This window comes from Canis lupus, chromosome 5 (assembly GCF_048164855.1).
Source record: "Canis lupus baileyi chromosome 5, mCanLup2.hap1, whole genome shotgun sequence".
Classification (NCBI taxonomy): Eukaryota; Metazoa; Chordata; class Mammalia; order Carnivora; family Canidae; genus Canis; species Canis lupus.
In genome coordinates, this window is record NC_132842.1 from 23,423,456 (window position 1) to 23,444,806 (window position 21,351).

At 42.7% G+C, this 21,351-nt stretch overlaps 1 protein-coding gene across 4 annotated transcripts in view; it reads right to left on the reverse strand.

Annotated features, from left to right (window-relative positions):
* Positions 1-5,274: 5,274 nt before the first annotated feature.
* The window catches only part of PRPF18 (pre-mRNA processing factor 18), a 54,359-nt gene continuing 38,282 nt past the window's right edge, over positions 5,275-21,351 (reverse strand). For 3 of the 4 annotated variants that reach the window (XM_072825773.1, XM_072825774.1, XM_072825775.1), the window contains one exon: positions 6,486-7,811. In XM_072825773.1, the coding sequence (XP_072681874.1) occupies positions 7,731-7,811 (81 nt within the window). In that variant the 3' untranslated portion in view covers positions 6,486-7,730. Of the gene's footprint in view, positions 5,692-6,485; positions 7,812-21,351 lie in introns of those variants that run through there. The other variant, XR_012030968.1, reaches the window with a different exon arrangement.

Genomic DNA, 21,351 nt, shown 5'->3' on the forward strand with positions numbered 1-21,351 from the left:
ACGGCCGTCCATGGAAGGGCCCGCCCGAGGCTCTAAGGTCAGAGGGGCCCGGCAGAGCTACCGCTACATCGAGCAAGCCCATCTAAAGTTTTTAGATTAAAAAAATGTCATAAAGGACAAAAAGACACGGGGATCTTGTTGGCCCACGTGGGTGTAAGGGGAGTCACAGGCCCAGAAGGAATAGCAAGTCAGAGCCTACCTCCCCCAAAATGACAAAGTCACGATCGTCTCTCTTCTCAAGTACATCTCACATCCCTAACAGGTATTTAGGAGTTTTTCCTCCCAAAGTCGTTTCTTGTTCTAACGAAGATCAGGGGAAAACCCCAGGGAAGGCCCAGAGCTAGACACTTCCGTCTAATAGACGGAGGACAGAATCTTTGCGGCTGGCCAGAGGCACTCCTCTGGGTCTCCAGTACCTGGCTGTCTTCGACTGCCTTAACCATCAGCCTGAGGGAGGGCTTTTCTGCAGCTGAAGTGACCTGCTGCCAGCATCCGCTGACCTCCCTCAGACGCAGTTACGTGCACTTACACCCCAGCAGGACGAGGCCAGGTCCCATCCTACCCAGGATCAGGCAGCTGCACCCACAGAGCACCATCCCACACCCACCGCAAGTCTCAAGGACTTTGAAAGCCAAGAAATCAGAGTAACGAACATATTGCTTAGGGACTGAATCCAGCGGCATATATGGGAACACCTGGGAAATGACCCCGTAGTACTCTCCTAAAACAGGAGGCCCAGAGAAAGGCAGCTGCGACGGTTAATTTTGTTGTGTCGACATGACTGGAACACAGGGTGCCAGATGTGCGTGCACACTCTCTCCCTCGCTCCCTTGCTCTCTGCCTGACTGCTGAACCAGGCTATTGATCTTCTTCTTCCCTTCAGAGTAGGATTTAGACCATTGGCTTTCCTGGGTCTCGAGCATTTGGACTCCAACTGGAATTTCTACCATCAGTTCTCTGGGGTCTCTAGCTTAGAGACAGCAAGCATATCACGGGCCTTCTCAGCCTCTGTAATCACAGGACCCAATTCCTTATAATACACATATATTCATGTAATCATATGTAATCGCTACATTTCAACATATATTGATATATTTACATCATTCATATTATAGAGACACACGTACATACATACAGCTCCCATTGGTCTTTCTCCGGAGGACCCTACCAAAGCAGCTCGAGCTTTATACAGTGACTCCACGAGACCACCCAAGAACAGCCCTGCCACCTTTACCATGTGTCTCTCACCGTCAGGGCTGCAGGATGGCTGCAAAGCATCTGAAGTTCAGAATCACTTTCCAGAAAAGAACAAAGGGCAGAAGCCGTCCGTCAGCGAAGTCTATTTCTTGCTCTTAGAACAGCAGGAGCTTTCAGAAGTCCCACCCAACAGACTTCTCTCCACAGGTTATTGGCAGAACATGTCACATAACCAACCCTAACTTCAAAGCGTCCTAGGAGACCAGGGAGTTTTAACTGCACGCTGCAACTCTGAACTATTAAACTTCTGTGAGCAGAGGAAGAGAATGAAAACAGGGCGAGCCACTAGCAGTGTCTACACCAGACATACACACGGCATACAGACTCGCACACCAAAGAGAAAACTGCCAAGTCTTCAATACGAGAATAATCTATTAAAACTAAAGTGTAGCGAAAATGCAAAAACTCTCAGGACTTCCTCTTTCAGATCCTACGTCCTTGAGCCACACCAGCACGAGGAGTTACCTTAAGACTGACACATGATCTGATGTTTATGCGACCTGGCACAGGTAACAAGGATTATGTTGATATCTGAGCTAGTTAATAAGGTTCTCTCCCCTTTGCATAAAAAGGAATGTAGCACAGAGGCGAGCCACAAGAGAACATCCAAACGGACAGCAAGCACATGAAGGGAAATGCAAATTAAAGCCACAGCATAATACCATTTACCCACCACAAGGGCTAAAATAAAAATGACAGAGGGTATGTCCTGTGTGGCCAGAACGTGGAAATCTCGAATCCTGCCTGTGGGAGTGTCAACTATACGAGCCCTTTGGAAAGTTCCTGGACAGAATCGAATACAGCAGAGTCTGTGTATAGCCCAATGTCCCAGACATTTCGCCCCATGGTGTGTGCCCTACGGAGATTCATATTCACCCAAGAACGTGTACACAACGTTCATACAATCACTGGAACCAACTCAGAGGTCTATCGATGATGAAACATAAATCGTGGGATGTAGTGATGAGAATGAGTGACCACAACTATACACACGTCATGAGGATCAGAAACCAGAAGAAACCAAACATAAAAGTCAGGCACATTATCAGAGTCCGCTTACAAGTGAGATTACAAACCAGCCAAAGCGAGCCTACTAGTGACTGCTAATGGGAACTGATTTCTTTTGGGGCTGAGGCAATGTTCTGAACTGAGATCGTGGTGTGGTGGCACAACTATGAACACCCTAACTTCACTACACAGTTTAAATGGATGAACTGTACGACATTTACTACATTTCATAGCAGTAAAGTTTTTTTGTTTGTTTTTTTGTTCTTTAGTGCTATTAGACATTGGGACCCTGGTTGTGACCAGAAGGGGGTATGAGATTTCTGGGGTGTCAATAACACTATCTTTCCCGACTTGGGTGCTAGTTACTTTGAAAAACCTGTATCTTCTGATTTGTCCATTTTGCTATTAACACTATTGCTTAAAGTTTTACATGAAGAGAACCATAATCCAAGCTCTCCCTGAGCCTTGGGAAGTAATCTCTAAAGGCCTGAGCAAACCCTGGATATTTGACGCATGTTACTGGTCTCTACGTATCCCTCTCTGCCTCAACCCGACCTCTCCACCTCTCATTTATTTTATACCGCATTTCATCTTGCTTTATACAGGACAGCCGGCATAAGGCGGTCACCTATCCACACTGCCAACTACATGCTGCGGTTGTGGTTATTCTCCTCTTGGTGGACAGAAGAATTACTGCTTCGGAAGTATTTAGCATTTGAAAGGTTGTATCATCTGCTAAACTCCACACTAACCTTGAACACGCAAGTGTTCTCTCTGCACCTCTGTATCTAAAGAGCTTTTTAAAAGTAGAGTCCTTTTGGGCAGCCTGGGTGGCTGAGGGGTTTAGCACCGCCTTCAGCCCAGGGCCTGATCCTGGAGACCCAGGATCGAGTCCCACGTCGGGCTCCCTGCATGGAGCCTGCTTCTCCCTCTGCCACTCTCCCTCTCTCCCTCTCTCTGTCTCTCATTAATAAATAAAATCTTTAAATAAAAACTTAAAAAATAAAAGTAGAGTCCTTTTGCCCTGAAATCATCTTCCAGGCCATTTCCATCCTTACCTCTACTGATCATTGATAGTTTCAATCCATGGTTTTCAAACTACTAGTCACAGCCCACTAATGCGTTGTACACCAGCCTGCAGTCACAGCCAGCATATGTTTTAAAGGGATACAAGAGAAGAGGCTGGGAATGCTTCTGCTGCAGTGGTTATTGGATGTATTACGTGTTTGTTACTGCTTACTTGGAGCTGTGGTCCCAAAGTTTCAAAAGCAACAGCTCTAACACTCCTGCTTCACCAGAGGGCAGAACCTGTAGCCCAGGCTCAGATGGCGACACCGAGTCTGCAACTGCTCCTAAGCCTTAAAGAGCAGTCTGATGGGAAAGGCAGTTTGGCTTCGGCAAGCTGTCAAACCGGGAGTCCCAAGAGGCATGCAGAGCAGACTGCGCAAAGGACTCTTGTTCGTCATGGGCGGAAGCTCAGTGAACACTTCCAAGGCTACCGCTAAACTCGACAAGCAGCTCGAAACTTCTTAGCTGCTCTCCACGGTGAAAGCAGGTGTCCGGCCTGAATGCTTTGAGGCCAGGCCGAGGACGATTTCAGAGCTGGTGCTTCAAGGTGGGGAGGAGACTTGCGGGATGGAGCCGCCTGGTTCAACAAAGCAATGTCCACGGGCAACGCAAGGCCTAGTAGTTCCAGCAAGTCGCACCAAGGATCTTGGAGTTTACAACGGGGGAAGAGTAAGTAGGTAATCAAAGCTTTCAGAAGACACTGTTCTGGCAAGTTTAAAAACAAAAAAAGCAACTCATTTTTTAAAATGATCATGGCTCCAAAATCTTGAATGGGGTCAGCTCACACCGCGGCCGCCGCCGCCATCCACACTGCTTCCCCCCCTAGCTATTCCACACCACCAGAACATATTTTTAAATTTCAAAAGATTTTTAGGATATACTGTTAACCATTAAAGTACTAGCGTGTGGTCATAATTCAGCCAATGGAGCTACGGGGTCTGTGATGAAAACCAGTTGCCATAACAGTGTTCCCACAATGACCCCTCGGGGGACTGGCGCTGGCTCTTCACACTCCGGACAGCTGGAAACTCTTACACAACTAGGCCGTGAGAAAGTGCTTGCAGCTCTGGACTCCCAATATGATCCCATACCATACATTTCTACCGGATAAAGTTGGGCTGCGAGGGGCTCCACGGGAGTGCACTGGGGGAGGCCCATCTCCCAGACCCTCAGACAAAGGAAATCGCCATACTGCTACTTAATGCCCCCTTTCACTGAAGCCGCCCCTCTAAGCTCTACCACCTTCTGTGTTACAGCATTAAAAGGGGGAGATGGTGTGGCTGAAAAGGGGCCAGTGATAGGAATCCCCAAATTCAAACCTACCAAAGACTCTGAAACCCTGTACCGTGGTCTTTTCTAAACTGTTCACTTTCAGAATTGCTTTCTTTCCAATAAAAAAAGACAGCTGTAGTTCTCAAGTATTTACTGAGGTCAAAACCCAGGGCAATCTGAAGTGTGAGGGCAGGTCAGGAAATCACCAGATGGAAGAACTTACCCCCCAAGAAGCCCTGGTGCTATCAATCCTATTTCCTATTCCTCCCAGTTCTCACTGAGCTCAGAGCAAATCCCAAGTTCTGTGACTCGGGACAGCTGCCTTCCCAGCTCGCGTCTCTCCAGACCATCCCCACCCTCCTCAGGAGACCTAAACCATCCTCGTTCTCTCTCCCTCAATTATCTTTGGCCTCAACTTCATTTTCCTAATTTCCCCCAAAGATTGAAAGCACAGCCATGGCTTCCAGGTCGTTACAGACTCTGTGCTGTAATGCTAAAATATGCTGCTTGGTCTCTGCAGTTGGCAAGAGCACTCCCAGGAAATGCAGCATCACCTCTAAGAGAAAACCAGCACTGCATTAAATTTGAATCCAGAAAGAACTCCCTTGGACAGGAGTCTCAGCTGGCAGTAAAGCAGAAAGGGAAGAATGTTTACTTTAGGGCTCTGAGTGATTTTTAAAGGATGCTTTTATTATTTTAAAAATAGCTAAAACCATTAATAGAACTAAAACTAAAAAACACAAGCATGCAGTATCTGCTGAACTAAAATTTTCATGATTTGGAGAACACGAGAGGTCACTCTTCAATTTAGCCACATGCATACTCACAGTTACCAGAAGACCTTTAATTTCAGGGAAACGGAAAACTTTTCTAAGAACCTGCTCCCATTTACCCAAGCCCCAAATGGTTGACATTGACAGACTGTGGAATGTTACCGTCCCACCCCACCCACCCCGCCAAACGTTCTATCCATACAGATCAATTCTGGAAGGCACAGGTGTCACATGATCGTTTCTTCTTTATGTGGAGCGTTATTTAACAGCAAATGGAAGATGACACGAAATCAATGGACTGCCATGCTGCGGTCTGTGAACAAAGCAATTTGGGGAGTATTCATTCAACACTATGTATCAACCAGTCCGACACAAGAATACATAACTCGAGTCTAGATTATCGTCCTGTCTTATGAAAGTCTATCTCTCATTTGCCCTGGAGTAAGCTCTCCTAAGCCCTAATTTAATCATAAAAAATGGTTTCCAGGGGCGCCTGGGTGGCTCAATGGTTGAGTGACTGCCTTTGGCCCAGGGCGTGATCCCGGAGTCCCAGGATCGTGTTCCACATCGGGCTCCCTGCATGGAGCCTGCTTCTCACTCTGCCTGTGTCTCTGCCTCTCTCTGTGTCTCTTGTGAATAAATTAAAAAAGAAAAAGAAAAAAAGAAATGGTTTCCAAAGTGTGAAGGGGGGTAGGGAGTGAGCCTGATTCAGTTCAGGAGGGCGGGCTTCGGCCACCCTGTGCAAACACCCAGCAGAAATGATCCGATCGGCACAGCCAACTGCAAGAGGCTTTCCAGCCCTCCCCAAAGGGGCCACAGTAGGGGATGGTGAATCTGTGTGTAGCTACCCCCACCTATGACCCAGCTGACTCTAGCTCCTACCACGTCCTCTCACCTTTTCAACTCTAAACTGGCTGCAAGTGGGGCAGTCAGAGCACAAAACAGTCCCTGCTTAGTAACGGCTGTTGCTGCCAGCACCCTGTTGTTGGTGTTACCCTGACATGAACACACACTGCCCCTCAGCACGGGGTTCAGGAATACTACTGTGACAACACTCTAGCAACAAGGACACAAGGACCAATATTCACTGAGCTCTTAACTGCCAGGCGGTGTGGTAAGCATTTTATTTGACTTGAACACCACAACAGCACGCTGAGGTACAGTCCGATTCCTCAAGACCACTTGGAGATGGGGCAAATGAGGCGGAGATGGGGTAGGTGACACCCAGGGTCATGCACTCATGGGGGGAGAGTGGGAATCTCCAGCTCGGCAGTGCTGACTCAGGAGTCCCCCCTTACTGCTGTCCGACACCCCACTTCACCTGGGCAGGTCCACTCCATTCACCCACCTTCCTCTATTAACTGAGTCCTCTCAGCTTGCAGAGCGCAGCAATTCATCACCAGTATCTGGGTAGGACACTGTGTGCAATTCAGAAGTCCTTGTCTGTGCCAACTCAGACCCATGACCTACTGTCTTGGGCAGTGACCAGAGTCCTGGCACCTTGCTCCTCTGCCCAGCGGCGTGGAGTCTGGAGGAGCAGTCAGCACAGGCCAGGCCAACGGGGAGACTCGCAGGCAGTCCTGGTCGGGGAAGAACCAGTGGCATCACAACGTCCCTGTCCTTGGCTAGCTTGACAATCCACTATCTCACCTTGAACCTCGATGCATTGGGGTTCCTTAACTTAAACTTCTATTGATATAACATACCATCTTTTTTGAACTTCAATTTCCTGTTAATTCTTTCTGTCCCGAGAGGTGACAGATACTAATATTTACACTCCTTAGAAGGTAAAAGCAAGCCTTGAAATGCAAGAAAAACAACACTTGAGTTAACAGTAATAACATTTACATTCCAATTCTATTGCAAGATGGCAAAAGTTCAGCAACGTTTAAGGACTATAAAGTTTCATTAAATGGTTCCATATTTTTGTTGAAATATATAAAAATACTTTTTATAAATGCTACATAAAAGACAATGTGAAAATTATCATATTTTACAGAAAAAATTAAGTCCATCCTTAAATGTTCCTTTTTAATCATCTAACTGCCAACTCTCAGGTCTAGAGGGAAGAGGTCACGTTAGACCCCCTTCTGTGACAGTTGTCTACACATTTAAATTCGAGGAGAAGTCTTCAGAATTTAATTTCTTGCCTATTTATAGTAAATGACACAAAAATCAGTTTGCAGCCAGAGGTGACAGGAGAGCCAACACCATTTCTTATAACCGAGAGAGTAGCATGGGGAGAACGGAACCACAGGAGGCTGCACTGTTCTTCCCTCGCTCTTGCTGGTGATTCCTGAAGTCGGTACCACGTCCACTGCAGTTTCTTGTTACTTAGACACCACACAGATATCACAGTGCATTGTACTCCACACATTTTGATGGATCTGTAGGAAAGTGCTTCTGGCAAATGGTCATTAACCTCTTCAATCCCTAAGAAAACAAGAAAAGCAAAGACTGGTTATGATATGGCTGCACTGTCCTGAAGTGCCCATCTCTATGCTGGTTTGCCCATGTCCCCCCTGAAATGCAGCAGCCCCAGTGACACCACTCAGATAGACGCACATGGAGAGAAGGGTCTGTTCACGTGCACCCAGGATACACTGAACACAGAGCAAAACCGTCCCCAACAATAACAAAAGTTCTGGCAACAACCCAAATGTTCTGAGGGAATATATGAATAAGCTTTAGTATGCTCACAAATGGAAAGTTTTACAGCAGTAAAAATGAATTAACTAGAACTCCAGCAGGTTCCAGTAGAGTTGAGCCCAAACGGCCCAGCTAACACACCCACACTAGGTACCCAGACAGCAGCTATATATCTAGCAAGTGCTACGTATGTACCATCCTCTCAAGAATTAAGAACCACGCAAATCATCCGCCCTGTTCTATGGGGGAATTCTGTTGATGAGAGACTCTGGATGAGAATAAATGATGTACATAAATCTCAGAAACAATGTTGAATGTAAAAAAATAAAGTGGCAAGGGCTACGTAAGTATGTCATTTTAATAAAACTGAAAAACAATTTAAAACAAAATATATGGCTTATAAATAACCTAGCATGGTAAAATTACTTTTGAAAAAGCAAATGACAAATTCAGACTTTCTGGGGTAGAGGAGGAAAACTGTCAGTGATCTTCAGCATGTCCTAGTTCTTAAGCTGGGAGTAAGGCCTTTAGATAGATTTTTTTTTTTTATCTCATAACTTACATATTACATGTATTCTTTTGTATTACAAAATAATACATGATAAAAACATTCTAATATAATCATAAGGACATAATCCAGCATCGCAAACCTCACCCGGCTAATCCTTCAGAGCTCAGTGGACAGACTCCTGTGCTGTCTCTGTCCTGTACCTCTGGCATCCGTTACCACACTCTGGTTTTTTTCAGGCAACTACATCACACATGTATTCGGGTCTCACAAATTTCAAGTGCTTTTTATCTCTTCTGCAGTTCGGCCAGTTCTTGACCCATCTATAACTTTGTAGTGACTTTTTAAACTGCTGACAAGAACTGTCACTATTAGAATTCACTCGGTCTCTTTCAGCTCATCCTTCGGAGTCTGTGAGCTTCCAACATCCTTAGTTGGCATTTAGTTTTTAGTTATCTCTCTGCGCTTTCTCATCCACCACTGAGCAAACATACCCCTAAGTCATTATCCAAATTCACCAACAGGAGAGGGACATGACTAGAAACCTGCAACACGTCACTACAGATCTCTTCAGAACAATTCCAGGAAGAGCTGTGCCTATTAACTCTTTTTTTTTTCTACCAGTAAACAAAACAAGACGACGCTCTACCCAATGCTTTACTGCAATCTATATATAAATCACCATCACCAAGAATAGCAGCACTTAATTTTAATGACCCACAAGGCAGTATTTGGCACAAACTATTTTAAGGTTTCTCACCTTGGATACAGAAAAACTGAAGTCACCCAGCTAATTATCACAGTAACAAGAAGAATGAAATCCTATCACAAGCCAAAGGCTGACTATGGTCAGAGCTGTATCGGATACTGAATATGAACATGTATACAGCACACTGCCTGCTTAATTAAGATTCTCCCAGGATTCATTATCTTTCCTCAAAATGATACAATGAAATATCATCTGCTCTTAAAACAAGAACGACGACAACAAAAAGTCCCTGCAAAATCTCTTTGGTGCCACAGTAGTAACTAGACAACACAAATAGAAATCCCTTCAAATATATACTGAACTAGAATCTAACATATTCAACATCTTGAGAATCATGATTTTCAAACATTTTACTTCAAGTTTTTCAAAGATTCAAAGAGCATCCACATCATGCTACTTAAGAACTAGGTATGTGGAGGAAGGTTACGTTTCAACTGACTTCCAAGATGACCTCTGCACGCAGTGCCAAGAAAGATCATTTGCCTGCCTTGCTCTTCATTCATGTGGCGTCCCCTGTGCTGATCAGGTCCTTGGTTCAGAATGAAGACCCTTCCCTCTCACAGTCCAGCTTCTCCCGGTGTGAATTCTAATCATCTATACACAGGACTGTAATCTGTAGCCCTGGAAATATACGTGATAGCACGAGTCTGGCACCTTAAATTTTCCAAATCAACAGGTGAGAAGGGAGAGGGCTAAGAGCGAGCACCCCAAGGAAACGCAGGCAGCCTTAGCCACCGACACAGGGCAAGAAGATCCCGAGCGCATACAAGGCAAGCCAGTGTCCAGACTGCTGGACGTAGTTTTTCCTGTAAGAAATGGAATCCTGGCTATCGGCTCCTTATAGGAGATATCTGTGATGCTTACTTAACCTCACTAAGCAGATTCTAGGATTTAAAAATAAATACCAGTATCCTGTCTGAAATCTTAGCTGCCAAAAGGTTGTGAAATTCAAGTCTGAGTCATAAATAGTTACCATAAAACATTACGATACATTTTAGCAGAAAGGATTGATAGTACACAGCACCAATTTTTCAAGGGGTGAAATGTCAGGACAGCATATGGTTATTTTCCAAATGGATACCAATCTTTTCAATTAGATCCCTCGGGATTTCAGTTTTAAACTGCTTGAGGATGCTTAAACCAGTAAAACAATGAACTTGCTTAGCTTAGCTTATTGCAAATAGCTTCTTAAAAACTGGTGCTACCTTTCAACATAATTTTTATTTCCATGAAAGCAATACATTTATTTAAGAAGTCTTTATTCAGAGGCTACAGTGTGCCAAGTACTGTTCTGGGCAGAAAATACAGGAAATACAAAGAAAAAATTCCCACACTCATTGAGATTATATTCTGAGGGAACACAGACAAGAAAAATGAGTATCTTTAACACCTAATGTTAGATGATAAATGCTATGGAGAAAAATACAGCAGGGAAGGGGTGTGTGGATATGGGGAGTGGCCAGAAGGGCATTTTGGCTTTTACTCCAAGTAAACCAGGAAACCACTGCAGACCTCTAAGCAAGAGAGCATCATAATCTGATTCATATTTTAACTGCATTGCTCTGATACTGTGAAGATACTGAAGAGGGCAAGGATATGGGCCACCTGGCTGGCCCAGTCAGAAGAGCATTCAACTCTTCATCCTGGGTTGTAGATTCAAGCCCCATGTTGGGTGTAGAGATTTTTTTTTTTAAGATTTTTTTTATTACTTTTTAAAAGATTGATTGATTATTTATTTATTTATTTATTAATTATTATTATTATTATTATTTTTTTTTTAATGAGAGACAGAGAGGCAGAGACACAGGCAGAGGGAGAAGCAGGCTCCATACAGGAAGCCCGATGTGGGACTCGATCCCGGGTCTCCAGGATCACGCCCTGGGCTGAAGGTGGCGCTAAACCATTGAGCCACCCGGGCTGCCCAAAATTTTATTTTATTTTTTTATTTTATTTTTTTAAATTTTTATTTATTTATGATAGTCACACAGAGAGAGAGAGAGAGAGAGAGGCAGAGACACAGGCAGAGGGAGGAGCAGGCTCCATGCACCGGGAGCCCGACGTGGGATTTGATCCTGGGTCTCCAGGATCGCGCCCCGGGCCAAAGGCAGGCGCTAAACCGCTGCGCCACCCAGGGATCCCTTTATTTTTAAGTAAAGAGCAAGAATAAGAGCTCAGAGTCCAGGCAGGAGACCTGCAGTAATCCAGGTAAGAGAGGCTGGTGGCTGAGCTCACATGGCACCAGCAATAGTGGTGAGAAGGGACCAGATCACAGATTTACTCTGAATGTAGAACCATCAAAGATTGCCGACACACAGGTTATGGGCTGACATAGAAAAATAATGCCATGTTTCGTGTATACATGTTTTTTAAAGTCACCTATTACTTAAATAATATTCTTCTGCCTCACCCTTTCCAATCCCTAAATTCCACTACCCCCAGAGGCAACCACTTTAAATCTGTTTCTTCTATTTACTGCCATCTTTCTAAATATTGACAGAGCTTGATTATTTTTGTCTCAAAATAGTCTGTACTGACTTCCTACTGTGAAAACGGAGGCTTAATCCTCTTACACCACACCCGCTGGCCCCTCACAGGCGCACACACACCTAAACACTTTTTTCTTCCTTATCCTCCCCAATCACAATTCCTAGTGAATGCAACACGCAGGATTTACTGTATACTGTCTACACAATTACTCGTAGCAGAGCCACACGGTATATTATGATGATATTTCCTTTCGTATTTTTCCCCATCTTTTTGCTTATGTAGATACTACCAATTTACTCTCCACCAGTAGACTCCTCTCAATATGACTGAACATAACAGGTCATAGATCTGTTCCATTTTTCTCCTGGAGCCCTCTACATGTTCTGACCTAGAACAAATGAATTCCAGGACAGATCTCTCTGTACTGCTACTATTCTAGAGCCTCCCCTTCCCCTCCAACCTGGCACCTCCTTTTGATCCACTCCTGTGCTGGATCTTGTTTGCTGGACCTTTTTGGTTTCCCTCACTCACTGTGGCAGAGCACATCCTCAAGTACAGGCAATACAATATAGTGGAGTTAGGATTACTCGGGTTCAAATCCTAATTCTACCACTTCCTAGAGGTGTAACCTTGGGAACTAACTTCTCCATGGCTCAGTTTCTCCACTTATAAGACAAAGAAATTATACCATCAACCTCATATTGTTCCTCTAAAGTGCTAAAGGGAAGCACACAGAGAGCACAAAAGAAATGTTAGCTGTAATGATTCCAAAGAAGATGTGAGAGGTCACATTTTTAAGACATTTTGAGACTTGTCTGAAAATATCTTTAGCCTATATTCACACTTAACTGACAGTTCAGAGAAGAATGTAATTGAGTTGAAATTTTTTTCCTTGCTATGACACAGGTACTGATCCACTGTCTCCCAGCTTCCAGAACTGTTAATGAGAAGTACGATGGCATCTGAATTCCGGAGTTTCTGTAAATGATCTGTTTTTTCTTTTCTCCAGAATCATTTAAAGTCTTTTATCTTTGGCCTTCCAATATTTCATTATATTAGGTCTTGATGTGAGAGCTTTCCTGTTCATTTACTATATATTTACTGAGCTCTTTTCATTCTAGAACATTCCTATCCTTCAGCTCTGGGAAGTTTTTCTGCATTAATTCCTTATTTTCTACCCACCAATCACTCCGTTCACTTTTTCCGAGTATCTGAATAGTGCAGTCTTCTAGAATGATTCCCTCATTCTCTTATCCCTCTCTTTTAACTTTTATTTATTCATGAGACACAGAGAGAGAGATAGGCAGAGACATAGGCCGAGGGAGAAGCAGGCTCCATGTAGGGAGTCCGATGTATCTTTTAACTTTTGGATTTCTGCTATAATATTTAATTTCTAAGAGCAAATTTTGACTTTTCTTTTTGGCATACTGTCCTTATTTCATGGCTGCAGCCTTACCTAAGGATATTAATTAGTCCCTTAATTGAAGGTTTTTTTTTTTCTTTCTATTCCTTCTACGACAACTCTTTGAATTCCTTTTTCTCTATGTGTTTATTTTGGTCTCTTTCACATTATAAATTTTCTGTAAAGGTCTGATGATACTGGGTGAAGGTTCATATTTACGAGCAAGGCACTGAAGGGCTGAGGGAAACTCCCTAAACGGGCAGGGCTTGTCAGTGGAACTTCATCTGGAGACAATACGGCAGGCAAGCTAGTTTTTTCATTAGAGGAATTCTGAATGTTAGTAACTGTGGATCTTCTCTCTGGAGTCAGTTCACAGAGAAGAATCCTGTTTTGTTTTGTTTTTTTAAAGATTTTATTTATTCATGAGAAAGAGAGAGAGAGAGAGGAGAGAGAGAGAAGCAGAGACACAAGCAGAGAGAGAAGCAGGCACCAGGCAGACAGCCGGATGTGGGAATTGATCCTGGGCTGAAAGCAGGCACTCAACCACTGACCCAGGCGTCCCTGAATCCTCTGAATTCTTGAGTGGAAAGGTAAAAGCCCAGCTTCCAACATCAGAGGAACCAGGGGAGAACAGGAACTACAGGTCTCACTTGTCAATACACAGACTCTCAATTAAATATCCTGTTTTACTAGGGCAGGTCACCCTTCCTGAACAGGACAAATCCCTTAGGAAGTCAGCTTTCTTCTCACTGTTGCATTCCAGGTGTTCTCTCTTTAATTCTCAGGCCGAATTCATAGATTTTCAGGATAATTTGAAGGTTTTCTAGGTAATTTGGTGGAGACAGGTGATTTGGAGACCCTACTCTTCCGCCATCTTGCCCCTCCCCCAGAAATCAAACTCTCCCTCTTCGCCGATGACATGATACTCTAGATAGAAAACCCAAAAGACTCCACCCCAAGATTGCTAGAACTCATATAGCAATTCGGTAGCGTGGCAGGATACAAAATCAATGCCCAGAAATCAATGGCATTTCTATACACTAACAATGAGACTGAAGAAAGAGAAATTAAGGAGTCAATCCCATTTACAATTGCACCCAAAAGCATAAGATACCTAGGAATAAACCTAACCAAAGATGTAAAGGATCTATACCCTAAAAACTATAGAACACTTCTGAAAGAAATTGAGGAAGACACAAAGAGATGGAAAAATATTCCATGCTCATGGATTGGCAGAATTAATATTGTGAAAATGTCAATGTTACCCAGGGCAATATACTCGTTTAATGCAATCCCTATCAAAATACCATGGACTTTCTTCAGAGAGTTAGAACAAATTATTTTAAGATTTGTGTGGAATCAGAAAAGACCCCGAATAGCCAGGGGAATTTTAAAAAAGAAAACCATATCTGGGGGCATCACAATGCCAGATTTCAGGTTGTACTACAAAGCTGTGGTCATCAAGACAGTGTGGTACTGGCACAAAAACAGACGCATAGATCAGTGGAACAGAATAGAGAACCCAGAAGTGGACCCTGAACTTTATGGGCAACTAATATTCGATAAAGGAGGAAAGACTATCCATTGGAAGAAAGACAGTCTCTTCAATAAATGGTGCTGGGAAAATTGGACATCCACATGCAGAAGAATGAAACTAGACCACTCTCTTTCACCATACACAAAGATAAACTCAAAATGGATGAAAGATCTAAATGTGAGACAAGATTCCATCAAAATCCTAGAGAAGAACACAGGCAACACCCTTTTTGAACTCGGCCATAGTAACTTCTTGCAAGATACATCCACGAAGGCAAAAGAAACAAAAGCAAAAATGAACTATTGGGACTTCATCAAGATAAGAAGCTTTTGCACAGCAAAGGATACAGTCAACAAAACTCAAAGACAACCTACAGAATGGGAGAAGATATTTGCAAATGACATATCAGATAAAGGGCTAGTTTCCAAGATCTATAAAGAACTTATTAAACTCAACACCAAAGAAACAAACAATCCAATCATGAAATGGGCAAAAGACATGAACAGAAATCTCACAGAGGAAGACACAGACATGGCCAACATGCATATGAGAAAATGCTCTGCATCACTTGCCATCAGGGAAATACAAATCAAAACCACAATGAGATCCCACCTCACACCAGTGAGAATGGGGAAAATTAACAAGGCAGGAAACAACAAATGTTGGAGAGGATGCGGAGAAAAGGGAACCCTCTTACACTGTTGGTGGGAATGTGAACTGGTGCAGCCACTCTGGAAAACTGTGTGGAGGTTCCTCAAAGAGTTCAAAATAGACCTGCCCTACGACCCAGCAATTGCACTGCTGGGGATTTACCCCAAAGATACAAATGCAATGAAACGCCGGGACACCTGCCCCCCGATGTTTATAGCAGCAATGGCCACGATAGCCAAACTGTGGAAGGAGCCTTGGTGTCCAACGAAAGATGAATGGATAAAGAAGATGTGGTTTATGTATACAATGGAATATTACTCAGCTATTAGAAATGACAAATACCCACCATTTGCTTCAACGTGGATGGAACTGGAGGGTATTATGCTGAGTGAAGTAAGTCAGTCGGGGAAGGACAAACATTATATGTTCTCATTCATTTGGGGAATATAAATAATAGTGAAAGGGAATATAAGGGAAGGGAGAAGAAATGTGTGGGAAATATCAGAAAGGGAGACAGAACGTAAAGACTGCTAACTCTGGGAAACGAACTAGGGGTGGTGGAAGGGGAGAAGGGCGGGGGGTGGGAGTGAATGGGTGACGGGCACTGGGGGTTATTCTGTATGTTAGTAAATTGAACACCAATAAAAAATAAATTAAAAAAAAAAAAAAAAGAAGCAAGTGAATGAGGCAGCCCCAGTGACTTAGCAGTTTAGCGCTGCCTTCAGCCCAGGGCATGATCCTGGAGAACTGGGATCAAGTCCCATGCTGGGCTCCATGCATGGAGCCTGTTTCTCTCTCTGCCTCTCTCTCCCTCCGTCTCTAATAAATAAAAATAAATAAAATCTTAAAAAAAAAAAAAAAAAAAAGGAAGTCAGCTTTCTGCTAGAGTAGAAGGACAAGAGGGCCCACTTGGGAAAGGGAGAAGGAACTCCTGGCCTACTTATCCTAATTCTTAACCACTCCCTTGTTATCAGCCCCAGTCTGGCCTTTTAGAAGTGCCCAGGAGCCCCACATCTAGATTCTTCCAAATTCTACACAGTTTATATTAATGGCTCCTTAATGACTCCTCTCCACACAAAGTTAACCAAACTGATTTTTTTTTAAAGATTTATTTATTTATTCATGAGAGACACAGAGAGAGAGGCAGAGACACAGGCAGAGGGAGAAGCAGGCTCTATGCAGGGAGCCCGATGTGGGACTCGGTCCTGGAACTCCAGGATCACGCCCTGAGCCAAGGCAGATGCTCAACCGTTGAGCCACCCAGGCGTCCCATAAACTGATTATTTTTAATGAGTATGTTTCAAGGAAAATATCTGCACTTAAGTAAAAGGTCCACTGATGAACGGTACACTTAAAAATGATGAACAAGGTAAATTTTATGTGTATTTCACCATAATTTTCCAAAAATTTAATTGAAAGCATTACAGAATATGCTAGATAAGAGTATCAAAATATCAAATACAGATAGTTTGGTATATTATAGCACATGATACAGGATACAAATTCAGCATAATGAAAGTTGCTTATACCCAGATAAATCAATGAACAACTACATCAACCTGCATCCACTAAAAAATTAGCATTTTTAGGACACCTGGGTGGCTCAGTGGTTGGGCAGCTGCCTTCAGCTCAGGTCTCAGATCCCAGGATCGAGTCCACATTGGGCTCCTGCGAGGAGCCTGCTTCTCCCTCTGCCTATGTCTCTGCCTCTCTCTCTTTCTTTTTTTTTTTTTTTTTTAAATGTTTATTTTTATTTTTATTTTTTTTAAATTTTTATTTATTTATGATAGTCACAGAGAGAGAGAGAGGCGCAGAGACACAGGCAGAGGGAGAAGCAGGCTCCATGCACGGGGAGCCCGGCGTGGGATTCGATCCCGGGTCTCCAGGATCGCGCCCTGGGCCAAAGGCAGGCGCCAAACCGCTGCGCCACCCAGGGATCCCTCTCTCTCTTTCTGTCTCTCATGAATACATAATTTTTTTAAAAAAGCAGTATTTATTTAAAAATTAGCATTTTATTTATTATTGCAGAAAACAGTAACTTTTTAAAACCAAACCAAACCACAATCACAATTCTTTAGCTAGACTTGCCTTTTCTTTTATAAACTCACATTAGTTACCAGGACTTGAGGATGATTTTGTTGTGCGTAAGTAATCTCTGTACTGAGGTATAAAGACATTGCATCACATTAATTATTTCTGTACCTGTCACTAGTCTACACTGTAAGAACAAAGTCTTGAAAATGGAACAGATCCATCTAGTGACACAGTCCAAGAGTGTGAAGAGTAAGAGATTAGCTAAGTGCCATTTTCTACCTAGCCATTTAAAATTCTGTCCATGAGCTGCCAAAGGTCTAGAAAAGGAATGAATTAACATGAGACACATAAGTTAAAATTTAACCCTGACTTCGGACTGAAGGAATACTCATTTGACCTGAAACAGGACATTCAAAAAACACACATTTAAGAGTGAAAAGTTAATTTCTACAATTTCAACTAACACACAGTTAGGCAGAAAAAGGCCAATGCTTCAAAAACTGTCTAAAGGAATTCTTTTCACACAAGATCATTAAAATTGCATTCATCTAAATAACTCATTCTACCTTTTAAATAACTCATCTAGATCTCACTACTGGGATGATGAAAAGTCCCACTGCAAGTATCAAAAGTATAAAAATTCTCAGTATCTGCAAAACTTAATGGAAACTTAAACAAAACTGATAACTTGGGACTAACTCAGTCTGCCTTTATGGTTTACAGCAAGAAGCAGAGCTGCACTCATTTTTCACTTGTCTGAATGCTTCTTTAAGAGAACATATTTCTAGCTCACAGGCTCATCGTTTCACAGCAAATAAAGTACAATCACAAGTGAGAATTCCACTTTGAAAACAGCATTTGCCTGCTTGCTAAGTTAGTAAAAATTTATACTAAATGACCAATTTGGGGGAAGAGTCCCTTTATTTGATTAGCAGGCTTTCCCAGTGTAGGGTGATCTGTTTTTTTCAAGCATATAGTTGAAAAACAGAAGACTGAGTACCCAAGTTAAATGTCTGTTATCAGTTACGATGCCAGCTGAGAAAGAAGCATGCACTGCTTACACCAGCATGCCCCAAAATGTGTTTCCACCGAACACTGGATTTCTAGGGTATTAAAAGGTGATGTATGTGATAGATAAATGCTAGCGGTATTTTTCTCTAAACGTTTAATACGGTAGAATGTATTAAATAGGCAAACAGTATGCTACCACGCAATAACCTGCCTTTAAGAACTGGTTGATCATAGCCAAGAATACCAGGAGGCAGCATGAAGCCACATGACCCACATGTGTGACATATAATTTGGTGCTTAGAGAATGTTTACCAGCTAACCATGATTGTATACTCAACGTATGGATCAAGTTGTGACCACTCAGTGCAGTGATTAAAGTGTCTGTTTTACCATCTGGGGCAATACATTGGTATATTATACATTTATAAATGTTCCATGAATAAATAAGTTTGGCAAATACTAGTATATATGCCAAACCCTGAAATACGGATTGAAATAACTGACAGAAAATGCTGGGATGATGTCTTTACTAGGGAATTTACTAACATATATTATTGAAAACAACATTTGCCTTTTAGAATGTTACAACTTTAAGAAAAATTATTACAAATGAGTATACTCCTTAATCATCTAATCCCCAAAGAAACCTGTATTGTAACACAGAACACATATTAATTAATCTAGATGTATCAGGAATGTTATCAGCAGGAAACAACACACACAAACTTGATGGTAGCAATTCCAAGAACTTTACAAGGGCATGGGCAAGACTCGGGACCAAGAAGAGACAGTACAGTACCCCAGGGCTTGCATTACTGGGAAGTCGTAACCAGCCTGCTCTGAAGCAGGCAAGGAAGGGGGAGTGGTTCCAGGTGCCCAGAAAAGGTAACTGTATGCAAATGCCCCCTGAGAGAAGCTACAGGACTCAGGTAGAAGGTGCCCTCAACCCCTAGGGACTCCATAGGGAGGAGGCCAGGGAAATAAACACCCCAAATCTGTTTTTCTCCCACCTACAAAACGTCTTCCTGTCCTTCAAACTGCCTACTCCAATCCAAAGCCAAAAAGCAAGGAAGTCTGTCAAAGTTGTGCATAAAAGCCAGAGAACAAGGTGCAGAAGGAGACCTGCAGAGCAAACAGCCACTTGATGTCCATTTCAGCTTTTATTCCTTCTCATCTTTAAGGACAAGTAAAGAATGCCCAAGAGGTGAACCTTTTCAGTACATGTCTTTAAATGACTGAATTATAAAGTCTCTCAATAACCAAGAGCTTCCTATAATCTGTATAGAAGCAGCTTTACCCAAATCTGGGCCAAAGGTTACATCTGCATTTGGCAGAACAAAGTTCTTCAAGTTACTAATACCAATTTAAATCTGACCCCAGATTTGAGGCTAGCTAATAAACTATACAACTCTCCTTAGATCTGCATGGTACAAAAACTCTCCCTGTGGTGTGTTTAATTTTTGTGAGCAAGAGAACAGTTCAAACAACTTTCTCAGTTTAAATTCTACAGAGGTTTGCATAAAACCCCAAGATGAAATCATGGTACAATTTAAAAAAAAAAGCCCCTTGAATTGTTTTTGACCATATTTCCTAACACAGATATTTCTCACTAGGTTTTTTTTTTTTTTTTTTAGATTTTTTTTTTTTTTTTAAAGACTTTATGTGTTTATTCATGAGAGACAGAGAGAGAGGTAGAGGCAGAGAGAGAAGCAAGCTCCATGCAAGGAGCCCTATGTGGGACTGGATCTCAGGACTGCGGGATCACACCCTGAGCCAAAGGCAAATGCTCAACCTCTGAACCACCCAGGCATCCCCTCACCAGGATTTTTTTTTTCAGGATTTCTAAATAAAGAATTATTCCATACATCCAAGATTCCATTAAATGATGTCCAAAAATAGGCAAAATTAACCTATAGTTATACAAGTCAGAAGAGTGGTTACTTTTAATGGCAAGAGGACTTGGGCCAAGAAGAGGCATGAACAAACTTGTGAGGTGCCACCAGAAATGTTCTGTATCTAGATGTTGTTTTCCATCTTGATAAATTCTGATGCATATGGAGAATCAATGAGTTGTACAATTAAGATTAGTACACCTTGCACACTGTTGAGGTTTATGGTATCTCCATTTAAAAAGAAATAGTTACCCTACTGAAGGACTTCCACAATTACCTATTCAGCAAGTATCTTGAGGTAGATGTGTGGGGTAGGCGGTTACTAGAGGTCAGCAAACGGGTCCATGGGCACCGGCCTCCTGCCTAAGTGGAGTTTGCCTGGATCGCAGCCACCAGCTGCTCCGACACTATAGCTGCAGGGCCTAGGACGTGCAACAGACACCGGGAAACGCAAAGCCTCAGTATTTTCTACGTGATCCTTTAAGACAAAGTTTGTCAACCCCTGACTCCAACTTCAAATAATATATTTAAAGTGTTTCTTTTTAATGAGTAGTCCAGAGGCAGCCTGGGTGGCTCAGTAGGTCAATTGTCTGCCTTCGGCTCAGGTCACGATCCTGGGATGCTGGGACGAAGCCCCACATCAGGCTCCTTGCTCAGCAAGGAGTCTCCTCCCTTTCTCTCTGTCTACTGCTCTTGCCTACCTGTGTATGTGCACACTGTCACATAAATAAAATCTTTTAAATAAATAAGTAAATAAAATAAAGATCAGTCCAAATCCACCTCACCTAAACACCGAAGTAACAGGAGGGAGACTCAAAAGACAAAACTGCTAAGGCAAATTACTCCATCTGCCGCCACCAAGAATTTCATAAAACTCTCACATGGAAGTGGCAGTGTTCTTTGGCCTTGAGCTGCTGAGAGCCATAGGTTTATTTTAAAACATAAAAAAATCAGCATTTTATTTGTTCTTACACAATGCTAATTTAATTTGGTGTCTCTTATTTTAAAAATAGAAGCATACAATTTTTTAGAA